The 18,139-nt window shown below is 36.3% G+C and overlaps 1 protein-coding gene across 1 annotated transcript in view; it reads right to left on the bottom strand.

Moving 5' to 3' along the window:
* Positions 1–17,287: 17,287 nt before the first annotated feature.
* The window catches only part of LOC124320867, a 3,003-nt gene continuing 2,151 nt past the window's right edge, over positions 17,288–18,139 (bottom strand). Inside the window, exon 9 of the mRNA XM_046783775.1 lies at positions 17,288–17,928. Within this exon, the coding sequence (XP_046639731.1) occupies positions 17,288–17,928 (641 nt within the window). The remainder of the gene's footprint in view (positions 17,929–18,139) is intronic.

Genomic DNA, 18,139 nt, shown 5'->3' on the forward strand with positions numbered 1-18,139 from the left:
ACATAGACTGCCAAATATAAGAAAAATGAAAAACTTAGATAAAACAAACAATTTTTAATTTAAAAAAATATTTTTTAAATTTTACATTACATAAAAAGCGTTTTCAAGTTCGTTCATGTCAGATGAAAAAAATGATGAATGAGAACACAAGAGAAATGATGGATGGATCGAAAAACCTTTTTTTTTTACCTAGATTAAAAATTCCATACTAGAATTAGTTTATACTTTTTGAGGAAATATATTAAGGGGGGAAAATTCGAGCTGATTTTAAGGTTAATTATTTCAAGCCAGATAAGAAAACGCCCTAGCTTGGAAAATAAAAGCTAATATCCACAAAAAAAGGGTGGAATTATGTTTTGATGAAAAATTTCGAGGTAATTGCAGCATGATAATTGGTTTGATTTTTAAGCCTGGCACCGCGTGAGCCGTTATTAGCAAACCGTAAAAATATAAGTTAACAGTTTCGTACGGGTACAACAGTCTGGAAAAATTTTCCCAAATACTGATGTTAGTAAAGCTGTTATTAGAAAAAGAATCTTATTTCAAAAATGAATCTAATTAATGGAATTACTTGTTCATAAAATGATGACCAGTTCAATATACCTTGCATTTTTTAGTCAGATTGTTAACCATTAATATAAATACTTTGTTATCATCTTTTTTTCTGGTTATTTCATTCCAAATGAAAATGGGCAACGTAAATTATAACGAGGTAGTGTATATTCATATCCAGGTATACTATAGAGTGGTTCGAGGTTGCCATCTGGGATGGGACTTTTCCCAGTTTGGTGCAATGCTTTTTGGTTTGAGGTTTCACCAAACTGGGAAAAGTCCCATCAAAGATGGCAACCTCGAACCACTCTATACTATATCCAACACAATTCAAACCTAGTAAATGAGAATTGTTGATTGCCATTTGTCAACTGTTATTCCCCGTGGCCCATACTATATAATGCTTCAAAAGCAAAATCTAAATTTGATTAAAGATTCATTTAAGTTACAACACAGCGAAGAAAATTTATTATTTACCAGTGCATGAAGGTGGGGATTTGTTTCTTTTGGAATTTAACCTTAAAATCCTAGACCTCTTCCCCTCAAATCTGTGGTGAAATATTGTGTTCTTGTTTGCATAAATTTGATTTTGAGGAATGGAGATGATGCATTGCCTTATCCGTGTACTTACACAGTGGTAAAGATTACATAATTTCAGATGGTTGTAATGTCTTGTGATTAGCACATCTCGGACGTTAATAGTGAATAGTAATGTGTGCAGGAAAATGTATACTGTACCTGGATAATTTTTTTATGTTAATTATTAATTATATCAGTTTTAATCCATTACAAAGAAAGCATACATGGAAGTAATTTCTCAGCTAAGAAATAAAAAATCCGTTCATTTTATAGATTTTGTAAAACTCAAAATTAGGTTTGAGCTATTGCCTTGTAGGCCTATTGTTCCGTTAACATACAAAATTTTTTAATAAAATTTTGGTGGTGAGAGACTTTATTTTCATTTATTTTACAAATACATTCAAATACATAATCCAGACAATTGCTCATTTTGCAGTTGAACTTTCAGTGTAGTGTGTTTCAGTCATATTCCTTTGCCTCGCCACTTTCGTTGAAAACTAAATCAATTGCCAACCCGCCGTTTATTATTATATTATGTGTCGTAGTTGTGTAATGCAACAAGAAAGTCGAAGATAAACACTATAGATTCATCAATGGTGACGTATAGTAAGAAACCTTTTGTTCAAAGTCTCCTCCCTCATTTCTCTCTTCCCAATTTTCAATAACACGAGAGAGGGCAGTCAGCATTTTGCATGTAACCATTTTTCCAGTGACTAGAATTGCTAAAATTTTACCGTTTCCTTGGAAAATTTTTGAAAAAACCTTAAAAAATTCCAAGCAAGTGAGGCAGTCGATTATTGGCTTCTTTTGCCCGGCTAGCCAAATTGCTGCCTTGAACGATTGGCTCCTTAAGACCTTACAAGCAATAACGACCTTGCTTTGGCAATAATGGCTATGTCAGGCTCGTCCAATGCGTCAAAGTGGCGAGTTGAAGAATGTGAGCAGCACAGCGCACATCTTGCAATAAAGTTTGCACGCCCATGCTCTCCTCTCCTCCTTCTTCTCATGCATTTTGTCCCTCTTCCATTGGGCGTATTAATTTCTCTTCATTTAAGCGATCAGCAATATCAGTTTCATCTTCTTTGTCACCGTGTGTTGACTCAGTTTGAGCTAGAATACGACAAGCTTACAACATATTTGCGCCATTGTCGGTTGTTAGACTTCTCATAATTTAATACCAAAGACGCCGAAAACGTCCAAGAAATTTGGTATAAAGTTGACAGCTGTGTGACTTTTCTTGACCTCAATAATGGCAAGGGTATAGAGCTGAATTTTCCCTGTTTTGTTATACTGGAGTTTTATACCTAACTGAGCTCAGTCCAAACGGCGGGTTGCACAATAATCCATTGTAAAAGACACGAATCAATTTTTCACATCCTTTTTGGCCTGATAAATGATAATAATGTATTTCTTTAGCTTTTCCTCCTCCCTCTTTCCTCCAAGACTTTTATGAATAGAATCATCAATAATTTTTCGAAAAACATAATCATGTCTGTGTTCAAAATCATCAGTTCAATCACGAGTGTTTTAAAGGGTATTCCATTACCGGTCGCCATTTCTACACACGAGGCTACAATTTGTTTTCCGTAATTTCTATAGGCAACCCACGCTTCTTTTTGTAAGGCTCTAGTGAAATTTACGAACTTGGCTTTGCTTAGTGAAATTGGCTTCAAGATTTTTACTTTTAGGTTCTAGCGAACTGTTGGAAGCCACATTACGGTCTTCTTCAGAATTTTCAGAATCATCGTTGTTACTTCTCAATCGCTACACTAATTGAAACTGCTCTTTGTGTTTTGCCTTCAAATGAGCTCCTAAATTTTCTGAACAGTAAGAAGTGCGTCTCGGTTTTTTTTCAATCAGGCACTAAACAAACAATATATTTTTCGCCGCGCTTTTCGAAAAACCAAAAAACGGGATTTTCTTTGAGGGATGACCGAGCGAGAATCTAACAACTTACCTCTACGCCAAGAACGGCGACAATATAAACTGGGGGGGGGATAAATGTCTCAGAATTTAGTGTATAAAAAAAGGAAAAAGTCGTGCTTTAAATTGAGTGGGTGGTTTTGTATAACCGTGACTGAAGTAAAACTCCACTCCTATTTTTTAAGCGGTAATTATACCGTTTGGAGGGGTTGTTTTTTTCCTTTAAAACAATAGAAACAGAACGTCAACTTAAAAGAATTATATTTAAAAATCGAATGTTGGACTACATTTTCCAAAGCTCCGATGCATTTTACCAACAACTGGGGAGGAATAATAGTAGCCCCATAAACATCCAGTGGAATATGAGTAACCAGAATTTTCCTTGTGTTATCAGGGGAGGAGATCAGAAGCGCATTGGACTTGTTAATTTTGAGTCTATTGCTCGTCAGCCAGAGTATTGAGCCTAGTACAGAGCCCTGAGGAACGCCGTACCGTAAAGGTTTAGGAGAAGAAATGGCGGCGCATACACTGACTGATTGGTTTCTGTTCTGAAGGTACGAAGGAAACTACGCGAGAGCAATTCCAGAAACTTCATGCCTGGTTGACAGTTGATCAAGAAGAATGCAGTGATCAATTGTGTAGAAAGCTGCGCTTTATCCTAGTAGAGCTAGAATGACAGCATTGCAGTTATCAACAGAGGTTAGGACGTTATTTGTAACTTTCAAAAGGGCAGTGACACGATGCCAGGGGATCTGATTGTAAACAATATGCATTTGAGTAGTAGTCGCAGGATGATGCTGTGTCTTCCCCTTCGCTCATTGTAAGGCAGTCGGATTCCAGGGGTGCTGCGAGTACTGCGGTTTGCACTCTGGCAAATTATGGAACATCAGATCCTAGTGATGCACCCAGTCGTCCTTCATCAGTGAATTCGTCAACAGAACGTACAAGTTTTTTTTCTTATATGGTCTAATTCACCGAGATTTAACGTTCAATACTTGATGATGGCTCTAGCTCGTCTTCAGCACCATCTTCTGATGAAGATTCATTGATCTTAAAAGTAGTTGGTGAAGTCCAACATGCAAAGAAAAGATCTCAAGTGAGTTTTCCCGAAGTTGTGGAGCCAGTAAATGGAAGCTCATCGAAGACAGCTACAAACGAAACTGCTGCTACTAAAAAAACGAACAGTTCTTCTGCCAGAAATATCCCGAAAATTCCAAAAGTTCCAGCAGCACTTGGAATAAATCAAATGATTGCCCCCCGTCAAACATTTGCAAGGAAGTCTCTACCACCTGGTGAGAATACTTCTTTCATGTAATTACAGTATGCACATTAATATTTTAAACTTTTTTGTTTACAGTTCACCGTCAACAATCAGCTATAGCTGATATTCAAGAGGCTGGACCGAGCCATCAGCAGCAACCTCCTTGGGTTCTCCAAAATTCAGTCGCCGAAAATTGAATGCCAGAAGAAACAAATGGACAATCCAATGCAATGCAACTATATCGTCATAGGACGAGAACTTTTCATCGAACTTCATCAGCATCTACAGAGATTGCATCAATTACTCCTGGTAAGAGAATTCCATATCCTCATTTTAAATGCATTAATCATTCATTTTAATTGCCATTCCTTTCTCCGCAGATGAACGAATAAAGCTTGATCAACTGATGCAGACAATGTTGAGGATCCTGCGTGGGCAGGAACAAATAAAGGCAACTCAGGTTGATATAAAAAACACACTAGCAGTTGTGATGAACAACAAAATTCCTGCCAAACCGGAATTGGGAGGAATAAAAGAAGAAATGTGTCTTCCTGTCAAGTCCCTTGCGTTATTTGACCTCATGAACACAACTATCCGCAAATACAAAATCAAGCGGATGAAACTGCTGGTAGATTAATTTTTATGTTCAAAATTTTGCTCCATTTATTTATGTTTTTTCGTTAACAGAAGTCATACTTGAGTGGTGTGGGGGGACGGAACACCGAGCTGTCGGCAAAGTTTTGCACAAGTTGGTGAAATATTCAGTAGCTTCACAATTTTGTTTCAAGGGTCAAAACGATGAAAAACGGTGTTTTGAGAACACTGAAGTCAAACAGCTGGTTTTTGGTAAGTTTTTTTAGTTTACATTCGGGCGGAATTCAATTAATATTTTCTTATTTAAGTTTATAGAAAGCCTACAAGCTACACCTGGTTTGCGTCTCAGCGAACACCAGATTAACAACAAAATTGCAAGATGGTTGAAAGCTGCCCCGTCTAAAATTGGAAAAGACAATGGCGATGAAGAAGAGGATTTGTCGGGGGATGATTAATAGGCCAATCAACCCAAATAATTGTGATACTCTGCTTTGTTGATAGTATGAATGTGGACCACCATGATATTTCAGTTAATTTTTATTCTTGACATGCTTTTTTTATCTCTACTTGTTAACCTTAACCAACTCAACCAAGTCTATACAGCTGCGTATTTTCTTTAATTGCAAATTGATCTAATAAACCAAGAAGATTAAAACTTTTGAGCCTTTTTTTATTTTCTAAAAAATTTTGTATTAAATAATGTTTTTTTCCTCCGGCATTTGCCCAGTTATGTCCCTCACATGAACCTAATAGTGCCCATAGTAAAACGAGTACTGTCCCAGTTAGGTCCTTCTATAAACCCAACCAAAGCCCAAAAGAAAACAAACATGAGCCCTGTAATATCCTTTACATGAACCAGTTAAGCGCCCAAAACAAACGCATATTAGCCTTGAAATATCCCCGTCAGGGGGGACAAAAAGCCATAACGGACCACCTACTCGCCCCCTTCGAGACGTCTTTACTGCGGTATGCATGGTCCCCTCTGTTGGACTAAAATCGTCTTTAATATGGAACCGTGCTGTCTGGGAAGAGATCCATATAGCCAGAATCTGTTTTGCAGACAGGTGATTAGAAAGGGCATCCGGAGACAAGTCGACAAGTCGACAAGTCACTGAGTACAGGTTTAAGATAGTGAAAGTCACAGAATAGATTAGACTGAAAATATAAAAAAGTGGAGACAATAAGGAAAATACTTCCAATCTCTGGAGTCATCTTAAGCGTACGACAACGTCAAAAGTGCCATGAAACCCCCTTGATAGATGACTCGAGTTATATGGATTCGGATAACGACAATCGCGACGAACATGATTCACTTGCTAAGGTTGAAATAGAGGAGAGTTCGTCGTTGTCTAGGCCAATTGAGTTTAATAATTATGATCAATGTAGTAGGGCCTATTATGAATTCAGGATTATTTATTATTATTTCATTAGAAACTTGTGAATCTGCTGGCTCATCCCGCTGAAGTAGCGCTGTTGGATCAGATAATACTGTTTCATTTGGAACTTTAATGTCAAGCTCGAGGAATAATCTAAATTTATTATAATCAAATGAGATGAAACTTGGGCATATATCCATCATATCGTTCCACGTCATTCACTACCAAGCCGCAGCACATTGACCTATTCTTTTACCAGAGTGTATAGAGAGGCAATATACAAACTTACGCAAAAGTGATGAGCCGTCAAATGGGTTACTTCATTGCAGATGGTTGGACGTAAATAACTAATGAATGTTATCGCTAACATAACCGCGCCTATTAAATTAGCGACAAAATAAAAATTGTTTCCAAAGTACTTTCAACTTGGTGCATCGAAGTCAGCCAAACTGCTGAAAATCTTACTAAGCTTCGAGGTTTGGGGTCAGAATGAAAGTTGACCAAGAAAATAGCAAAAGTCGTAACTGAGAATGCTAATAATAAAATTGTCAACGTCGTTAATGGCATTGATAAATGGAGGCATACACATTATTTTTTCCATACTTAAAGTCTCCCAGTGAAAGCCATTAAAAAAATCTGCGTTTGTTTGGTACATTTTACGAATAAACTTTGAAATAAAAAATTTATGACATTTATTTTTAAGACATTTTTACCGTGTAAGTATCGTGACATATGACATTATGACATTTTTTCACCGTAGTAATCCAGCCACTGTAAAACTAATGAATAAATGTACCGCAAATGGCAAATCTAGGTCAAAGCTCCAGCAAAAGAATAACAACAGGTTGGAATCCATAGTTTACCATGATTGAAAGCTTTTTGGCTTTGAAGGACGAAGTTGGTTTGATTCTTTTGCTTACGCATCGTCCCGATCTGTTGATTAGTGAACTTAAATGGGTTGCTCTTGCTGGAACGAGATACTTCCTCAAGCCATCTGACGATATAACGAGGTATCTCAGTTCGCAGTCTTATCTTTCCCTTTCAAAGGTTATTCTTTCTGTAAGGTATTTCCACATAATCAAACCTACTCCTCACAACACAGAACTGGACAAATTGATAAAGGATCTAAGGATAAAGGATGACAACATAACGTCCCGTTTCGATATACCACTCCGGAAACTTGCGCGAGCCCTTGTTACTACATATCTCAATTCCCGGTAAATTGTTTTATAAGCATTCAAGTGTTTTTCTTTTAATCACCAATGATTTTTCTATTTCAGCTTCAAGAAAAATGAAAAGTTTCTGATAGAGGGGAGGGTCTGTCAGGTGAAATTGCCAATCTCCGTGTTGAATCGGAACTAAGAATAGAGCAGATAGTATATGTTCGTCGTGTTATTTTCATACATAGAAAAATGGGTTTAACAATATAAATTAAAGCAAGCTACCTTTTTCTAAAACCAAGTCTAAAACTTAAATTGCACTTCCCTCTTCAATCAACTTATCAAAAGAAACGTATGCAACAAATTTTACATGGCAAAACTTAAATTTACTACATGGTAAAATCACGAGCTGCATTAAATCCTACCCTTTATAGTCGTCGGAAAGGCAAACCGGGCAAAACTCATCTTAAAAATAAATTATGTCTTGTACACAGACTTGGTCTCCGTAATAACAACGATTTTTACTCTGGTTGCGATTATTTTACTCTCTATAGGGCTCTTCGGGATCTGTTTTCTTTAGCCGTTTTATCTGACAACGCAGCGTGGCTCTAGACTTTTTTAGCGCGAGAACGGGGAGAAGAGGGAGAATATATATAAAGAAGACATCAGACAGTCGGGAATGGGGATTTACACCGCGTAGCCATTGTATTGCATCAGCGTCACACTGCTTATTCAAATCGGCGAAATGGCAACCTCCTTGACTCTCATTATAAATTTTTTGTTGATTCAACAGAATACAGCCAAGAAAGGACGAGTAAAGGAAATTAGCGTATGATTAGAAAAATAGACGAAGAAGTATTTCGAATAAATCAAAGTTATTTTGGCTGTAATGGAAAAAAAATTAGTACAATCAAAAGATTAATTAAAAAAAGTCAAATTCTTTTTGAAAACCCAGTAATATCGGGAACTTTTATTATTCTTTTTGAAACTGTTTAAAACACGAGTAGTAGACAAACCGTTTAGCTCTTAACTAACTAGATGTACTATTGATTAAATAGCACTTCGCCTTAGTCTTTAACAATTCATCAAAAATGGATGTACGACATTCAGGCCCAGTAATTTCAGGCCCGCTCCATTCAGGCCCAGGGCCTGAATGTCGTTTGACATGGGCCTGAAATGCGTAATTAAAAAAAATAGAGTGGCGCTAGTAGTATGGCTTTCCGAAACCAGCGCCACCACCAGTATTTAGTATATCTCCCACTTCCGTCGTTTTCTTCAGTCGCGTCTCCGCGTTGCACCGGTAAGGAGGTGCTGTCCGTCTGTTGCACTTACAATAATACCCTTAATGCACTTCACACATTGAAAGTCAAAGGGTTGATTATGTTTCTTCATTAAAACATAGTCCGTGCTTGATAAAGCCACATCGATAAAGACTTTCCGTCTTGAGTTCATTTGGGATCGACAAATTTCGGTAGCCATTTGGAATAGGTGGTGGGCGAAACGTCTACATCTTGACCATTTAGGCGGAAATTTGAAGGTTTTTCATAATGATTAGCTGCAGTGATGCAATTCCCAAACCTTGGGCATCCTGTATTGGCTGCATCGCATTTATCTTTGAGCTCTTTGAATTCTTCAACAATTTCTTGTGGATTTTCTAGAAATTCGTCAGCGTAAATATTGAAATAATAGATTTTCGGCTTCTCTCCACGTGCTAATTGTACTTTGGGATTTGCATCTATCGTGCATGCTGCTTGTTTGCTCAGCTTACGAACAGCATATTCCGAAACAGCAATGAATTCAGCAACGCTTTTACAATCGAGTTCGCTAGCCATTTTCAGTGAAACTGCTAAATGCTTTTTGTTGCAATTAAGGCACACTTATAATTATTCTTCGATGTCCAATTCATCTTCTTCTTGTATAATTGCAATGTTTTTGTTAATTCCAATTATTTCTTCGGGGGTTAAAAATTCTTCTAGCAATTTGGTGGTATTCCTTCCAATTCCCAATCCGTCAACAAACATTCTCGCAAAACAGTTTAGCTTAAGTTCGTTGACCCAAGGTAGATTCTATGAATTACATAACGAATTTTCAAATACGAAATATTTGAAATTTGAAAAATAAATTTACCTCTTTTTTCTGAAAAATGTTCAACATTTCTTCTCCATTTAAGGAATATGGATCGCAACATATATTCCCTTCCTGGGTTTCAAAGCCACCCAAAACGAAAGAAACGTCTTTTGGTGAAATATTGAATTTCTTGAAATCTTCCAGTAATTGAATCTTAATTTGTCAAATTTCTAATTAGCACATGACGAATAATTACAAATTGAATCGGTTACAAAATTTGATGGTTTGCATGAAATCGACGACATTTTGGATGCTACGAGTGTGACCTTGTCGTACCCGTTTCGGATGACTGCTGTACAACATGTACATGATGCTACTAATTGGGGTATAGATGTTCTCCTTTTCATCTTTCAATGTACAGTACATGTCACGGTAACTAGCAAGCCCACTACCAACAGATCCAATCGGTGGCATAATGAATTGTACATGGCTACGCAAATGGATGGGCATTGCTCTGTAGTGGATTTTTTAAACTATTATTTAAATTGCAAGGAAATAATGATTTATTTAAATTTTTGAAAAATCTAACTGATTCGACATGAAATTTCTAATTCCTTAAATAACAGTCTGAAACTTTACAATAAAAAAAGAGACATAACAATTTTCCCTTACTGATTGGAAGAAACGAAATCACGGAGTAGTTGCAGTGCTTCAGCTCCAATAGTATTCTGACGTGATTGCCGCTGTATGGTGATGATGAAGTTGATTGGAGTAAACGTGTTAGGTGGCACCACGAATAAGTTTATCGATTTTTTCAGTAACTGTTTCTTGGTTGGAATAAATCCTCTTGCGCAACTGAGGCACACCCGGGTGTGGGTTTGTGTTGTTGTACGTTTCACTCTAGATTTCGTTGTAGCGTAGCAAAAACTCCAACAATTTGCGCACCTAATGCCAGCAGGTAATTCAAAGAAATCGCTTTCCAAAAACAATTTCATTGAATTTTTGTCAGCAAAACCGACTTGAAGGTCATCCGGCCCTGGGTGTCGACCAAATGATGCTAATTCGTCTGAAATAAAAGTTATGTCTCATTAGAAAGACATATTTCAATTCTATATGTTTTACAAATAGTATTTAAAGAACTTTATTTATTTTTACCGCATTTTACACATACAGGCATTTTACCCTTAGCAATGTTCAAAAATTCCTTGTATGTTGCGTCATCTAGAAGTTTTTCCAACAATTCCGATCCCGTTTTCTGTTTGCTAGCTCTTGCCTTGGCCATTTTTGGAAACAACTGTTGTCTACGGACAAAACTTTAAACTGAACTGAAACGCTGTAGAAATTGACCAAAACCAAAGAATATTGGAATCGATAACAAATATTTCGATTGCGATATTTATCCCCCTGGGGTTCTACCCACTAGTGGGAGGAGTTTCAAACTTTGGAACAAGTATTTCATTTCATTTTGTTTTCAAGTAATATCAGTGCGATCTTTTTGTGTGCACTTTATCGAAATGGATTTAATCTTTCCTAGATATGGCCAAGTAAGTTTGTTTATTATTGTAATTAGTGAACTTCTTATAATAATTAGAATGGAAATATTGATGAGGTACAGGCGGATGTGAATGGTTTTAAGAAGAAAATGAAAATGTTATATGAATTAACACAGAAGGCACAAGACTTAGAGACTTTAGAAAAATCGCCATTTGTTGTTTTTTTACAATTGTTTCAAAATTCTTTTAACAAGAACAATGTCAATATAAAAGATTATAATATCGCAATTATGAAGAAGTGGGAGGTAATTTGTTTATCAAATAATTTTAATTTTTTTCACAAATTAGAAATATCAATACCAATTTAATGTTTTAATTTCTTTTATGTAATTCAGTCATATCCAATTGAGCTAAGAGAGTTCTGTTTATCAAAATCTCTAAAGCTTTCAGAAAGGAATGCAGAAATGCAAAAGTTGATTATGGCTAAAATTTTGATGCTTAAAAAATTCATTTTGGAACAAGCCGTAATGTTACCCCCACAAATTACTGCTGCAGATGAAACTTTTCCCATTTACGCGGAAATGGAAAAAGTTGAACCGAAAATATTTTGCAGAATTCCCAATTGCAAGTCATCTTCGTTTACTGAAAAGGGGTATAGATCAACTCATGAGCGAACTCAGCACCCCAGGAAAGTTGTTTCTTGTAAAAATTGTGATTTTTTTGCCGAAAATCGAGCAACTATTGAAAATCACAATTTTCGGTTCCATCGCGCAGTAAAGGAAAACATCAGTGAAAGGTATGGCTTTCATGTAATTTGCTATTATTGGAATAAATAACAAATTATTTCACCTTTTTAGAGTAACAGAGGTCCAACTTTTGGAAACAAGTTCTAGACCGGAAGTGTATTTTGAAGTTGCGATTGTTGAACCCTTTCAGCATGGAGTCGATACAGTTTTGGTTGCGGAAAACGTCACAATCGAGGATTCACTCTTTCATCAACCACAACCGTATGTTTGTGGAATTATTAATCAAATTTATTATTCATTCCCAAATAATAAATTTTTGTCAAATAGAACAAATGCCTGGGATGACTGGGAAAAAAATGTCATTGACTATTCTAATTTGGAAAATTCTGCAACTCATGAACAAGCTACATTGCCCAATCTGTCTTGCAATAACGCCGTTGAAAAACCGTAGGTTACTTTATAACTTAATTATTTGATTGAAATGTTAATCATGTTTTCTTTACTAGATCTATTGGTGAAATAGCAATTGAAATCGATCAACCAATTCCAATTGTTGATAATCATCCCGCTGAAATAAACGTCTGCAACGTTCCAGTTAAGCTATCAAGCAAAGAAAGGTAAATTAAATAAATATTTGTCACTATTCTTATTTAACAAATGTTCACAAAAGAAGAGATTGCTGAAATAACACTTTCAAAAATTGAAGAATCTAACTTTAAGAAAAAGTTGTATTCACTTAAAATTTCCGAGTCTAAAACATCAATTACTTGCAATACGAATTATTGCAAGAAAAAACTCGATGATATGAAAAAATGGGGTAAACATCAGAGATGTCACAAAGATGTATCAGATCAGTGCAAGGAATACATCGATGGAAAAAAATGTTCGTTTTCTACATACACACATTTAGCAATGGAACAACACCTCAACAGGTGTATCTCAACTGTAATCTAATAAATAAATGACCATTTCATTAATTACTTATTACATCCACACATATAGATTTCACGGGAAAGCGATTACAAGTAACAAAGTAACCATTTCAACTTACGAGAAAACAAGAGCAGAGTACTACTCTTCACTCGCGTTAGTTGACATTCACTTTTAAACATGTGTAGGGGAGACTGGAGTAAAACGGGACGGTTTTTGTTTCCCCCCTATATCTCCCAAACTAATTATTGAATTTCTTTAAAATTTTGTTTTTATGTATTCCATATTGTAATGAACCCCCCATATTTTTTATATAATTTTATAATGAACCATTTCCCCATAAAATACCTTTAAAGTTTCCTCAGATTTGTGGGAGGGGCCTATTTTGGGGGGTAATTGAGGACACTGGGGTGGGTGATGAGGGACGTCCTCCGTTTTCGCCTTAAAATTCATCAATAAAATTTAAAAAAATTGAAAAAGTGTTCCACTGCATATACTCTTTGAGTTTATAAATGTTTCAAATTGATTATTGTGTTAATGAACCTTTTTTCTTATAAATACAAAAACCCTTATGGAGCAGTAGGACATCCTGCGTTGCTAGGTAACGAAATCGAGCCTCTTAAAAATGCTGTACGCTGATTGGTCCGTAACTGTCCCAAATTAGCCAAAAACAGCTGTCCCGATTTCCCGGTTTAGACACTTTTTTTTTAAAGTTCATACTGTCTAAACTAATCGATCTAAAATTATAATTTCTGTTTTAAACGATCAAGAAATGAATCAGCTTCATTTCCATATTAAATTTACATGCCATTAGCGTTTATTTGTTTCTTCAAACATAAAATGGCGGAGACAAAAATTTCTAAAAAAAAACCGTTTTTTTTGTTTTGTCAATAACTCATGCAGTTATTGACAAAAACCAACCAAATTTCATGCCAAATTAGATTATACAGATTTACATAACATACTAAAAATTTTTACAGTTTTATTAACATCTACTATTTTTCCTCCCACTGTCCCTTTTGACCCGGTGTCCCGTTTTACTCCAGTCTCCCCTAATTAATTTATTTAAAAAAACAGAATTTTAACAATTAGCAAAATGCCGAGAACGACGAAGGTGAAGAAGCAGACGAGTCTACAATACAAGGACAGTACGTGAAAAACAATTCTTCAACAACAGCAGAAGCAACAAACTCTCAAAAGACCAATGCCGAGAGGTAACTAACATTGCTTGCAAATGTGTGTCCTAATGTTAAATTTTTTTTATCTACTAGTGATGACCAGTTGTGCGTTGCATCCACTTCAAACAACAACATTGCAAAAAATTTATGACATTTATTTTTAAGACATTTTTACCGTGTAAGTATCGTGACATATGACATTATGACATTTTTTCACCGTAGTAATCCAGCCACTGTAAAACTAATGAATAAATGTACCGCAAATGGCAAATCTAGGTCAAAGCTCCAGCAAAAGAATAACAACAGGTTGGAATCCATAGTTTACCATGATTGAAAGCTTTTTGGCTTTGAAGGACGAAGTTGGTTTGATTCTTTTGCTTACGCATCGTCCCGATCTGTTGATTAGTGAACTTAAATGGGTTGCTCTTGCTGGAACGAGATACTTCCTCAAGCCATCTGACGATATAACGAGGTATCTCAGTTCGCAGTCTTATCTTTCCCTTTCAAAGGTTATTCTTTCTGTAAGGTATTTCCACATAATCAAACCTACTCCTCACAACACAGAACTGGACAAATTGATAAAGGATCTAAGGATAAAGGATAACAACATAACGTCCCGTTTCGATATACCACTCCGGAAACTTGCGCGAGCCCTTGTTACTACATATCTCAATTCCCGGTAAATTGTTTTATAAGCATTCAAGTGTTTTTCTTTTAATCACCAAAATGATTTTTCTATTTCAGCTTCAAGAAAAATGAAAAGTTTCTGATAGAGGGGAGGGTCTGTCAGGTGAAATTGCCAATCTCCGTGTTGAATCGGAACTAAGAATAGAGCAGATAGTATATGTTCGTCGTGTTATTTTCATACATAGAAAAAGGGGTTTAACAATATAAATTAAAGCAAGCTACCTTTTTCTAAAACCAAGTCTAAAACTTAAATTGCACTTCCCTCTTCAATCAACTTATCAAAAGAAACGTATGCAACAAATTTTACATGGCAAAAATTAAATTTACTACATGGTAAAATCACGAGCTGCATTAAATCCTACCCTTTATAGTCGTCGGAAAGGCAAACCGGGCAAAACTCATCTTAAAAATAAATTATGTCTTGTACACAGACTTGGTCTCCGTAATAATAACGATTTTTACTCTGGTTGCGATTATTTTACTCTCTATAGGGCTCTTCGGGATCTGTTTTCTTTAGCCGTTTTATCTGACAACGCAGCGTGGCTCTAGACTTTTTTAGCGCGAGAACGGGGAGAAGAGGGAGAATATATATAAAGAAGACATCAGACAGTCGGGAATGGGGATTTACACCGTTTACAACAGCAGCTGTTTTTTTTAATGACGATTGGGAACCAGACTCCATTGATGAATCGCCATGACAGCCAGAAACATTTAATGTTGCACCGGGGCACTCGTAATTTTTAAATAACACATTTTATTATTATTTAAAAATTTCATATATGAAAAAAATTTAGGGAAGAAATTGGTGATGTATCAGCGGTTGAATTTCAAGAATATGTATTTCATATCGACATGCGTATTCGTAATAGAATTGCAAGAAATGACGACTACAACTTATTCCTGATGCACCTGTTCCAAGAGTGTGGTGTGTTATACCAAGCACAAGATATTTGTGGTATAAATGGCACCTTGATTGGTCCTAGTTATCCACCCGAAAATTTCATGATGAGTCTGCTACAGGATTTCCCAAACGTTGGTAAAGTTACCGTGATTTTGAAATCGTCTAGAAACACTACTTTTTCTTCCGTAAGTTTTATATATAGATATACTAATTATAGCATTAATAATTAGTGTATATCTTGATATAGTCCACACCTCAGCTGAAGAGTAAAGGAAATCCGATAAGAAGTGTTTCTTTGAATGCTAACGTTGAAGAATTCCCATCTACATCGCAGTACAAGATGCCAATTCCTGCTCTGTCAGACATCAATGATGCCACTAACGATAGTGTAGCGAAGATTACTCAACTATTTTAAAAATTACAGTTTTATTTGATTCTAATTTTTAAAATCTTTCTCCAGACATCAGCACAACATTCGTTCTTACGCTTTTATCATGTAAAGCCAGATGTGACTTTTGATAATCTTGCTGATTTCTGTTCTCAGTGTGGCAAAGTTGTGTTCATTAAAAAAGTTCAGGACGAAACGTGGCTAGTCGAAATTGCCGTTGATGGAGCAACTGCGGCTGCTTTTGTTGCTAAGCAAGGCAAAACGTGTCGCATTAACAACAGTCGTTGTGTTGTCAATTCTTCTTATGGAAATGTTATTTTTGGGAAAACTGATGAATGGCAGGTATTACTTTTAATTGCTATTTTTCTTTGTGTCAATAATTAGTAATTAAATGTTTTTTTCGATTTGCAATAGAACAAAATTGATGCTTATTACCGAAAGAAATCTATTGGTTGCTAAATCAACAAAGCTAATGAGATGATTGATGAAGATCTGATGTGAACATGTTCATTGGTTTTACTATTTTTCATTTTGATGTACTTAGAAGATGGTTAAATAAACATTCAACTTGAAATATTTCGAAATTTTGTGCTTTAGCTTCTAAGTACAGTGTGTGAATAGTTTCTATTTGGCAATGTTGCCTATGGCGGACTAGTAGTTGTTGTTGTGTCACCAAGTTTCTACTTTTCTCAGTTGTGATAACAATGGATAAATATAATAATTCTCCTGTGTTATCACAGGTAAACTTGTATTAAATGACTTTTTTAAGTGATTTCAATTTGTGTTATCCAATTGAAATCCGTTAACGGTTAAATTAAACTGTTTTATAGAATGTAGATGCTGTACGTGCTGTTTCTGACTTGAACGAGTTAATTTATCCATGGTTGGATACTGTAAAAGACAGTCATTGTGCATCAGTTGAAGTATTTATTAGTTCACATTATTTTAATAGTAAAAGTTATTACAATAACAAATCTGTGTTTTGATACTAGGACTACCAAGTGATGGATAGAACCATTGATCGATACATCTCTGCAGTTAATGTAGCAATTCACCCAGTTGAAGATGGGAAGTTTAAGAAATATGTAGTCGCAAAAGATCTTCTTAATCTTCTCATTGAAAAGAAGAAAAGTCTTAAGAATGTTTTCCGTGATTGTGAGTTTGTGCAGATTGCCAACAATTAACGACAGTGGGTATGTTTCTGCATCTTTTTTAGAAATTGTTTAAGTGTTGTGTGAAATTATATTTTGTTTTTGTGATTAAAACAGAATTTCTATGGATAATTCTGATATGATCTCCGTGGAAAACGTGATTGTTGTATGTATGTATGTAAAATTTATTTATATAGCGCACTTATCATGCAAGCATGCTACAAAAGACGCTGAAGTACAATCGTCGGTTTTTGAACAAACAAATTTCATTGGGAAAATGCGATACTGAGAAGGTGGGTCTTTATAGTTTCGATTTGAAAGAGCAGAGTGTTGTCGAGCTAGTGATGGTGGGTGGGAGAGAGTTGAGAAGTGTAGGACCAAGAAAGGAGAAGGATCTTTCACCGTATGATGAAAGACGGGCACGGGGGACCAGGAGGGAGGTAGTTCTAGAGGACCTTAAGGATCGTGCTGGGGTGTAAGCGGAAAGAAGAGAAGAGAGATAGACGGGTGCGAGTGGGGGAGAGAGACGACAGCGGAAGGCGAGAGTTGTGGCTTTGAAATTGATGCGAAACTTGACGGGTAGCCATTTTAGTTCCTTGAGGAGTGGAGTGGCACCGTCACGCTTGCGTCTGCGCAGGATGAGCCGGGCGGCAGCATTTTGGATCCTCTGTAGGCAAATGATGGTTTTGTCGGGTAAGCTGGCGTACAGGGAGTTGCAGTAGTCGAGGCGCGACATCACGAATGCGTGAACGAGAGCTTTTGTGGCTGACTGGTCAAGGAAGCGACGAATGCGGGCGATGAGCCTGAGGTGGTAGAAGGCTGATTTTGCTGCACTTTTTACTTGGCGCCCCATTGTGAGCCCAGCGTCGAATAGGACTCCGAGGTTGCGACACTTGGTTACCGCGGAAATTTCCAAAGCCAGTTCCCGGACAAGAGGCGGAGCTTAGGGGATAAGTCGAAATTCTTAACAGCCAATTGCAGGGCTGGTCGCACTTCTTTGGTGCCCTCTATGAACCAAGATACTAATTTCTTTTGTAAATTCGTCTGGAAAATAGTATATCTTTTTAAAATTTAAGACAATTTATATCAATTGGTTGCCACATTGGCTAGAGTCCCGGTCTGCGACTCTAAAGAATTGAGGATCGATTCCCAT

This window comes from Daphnia pulicaria, chromosome 1 (genome assembly GCF_021234035.1).
Source record: "Daphnia pulicaria isolate SC F1-1A chromosome 1, SC_F0-13Bv2, whole genome shotgun sequence".
Lineage (NCBI taxonomy): Eukaryota > Metazoa > Arthropoda > Branchiopoda > Diplostraca > Daphniidae > Daphnia > Daphnia pulicaria.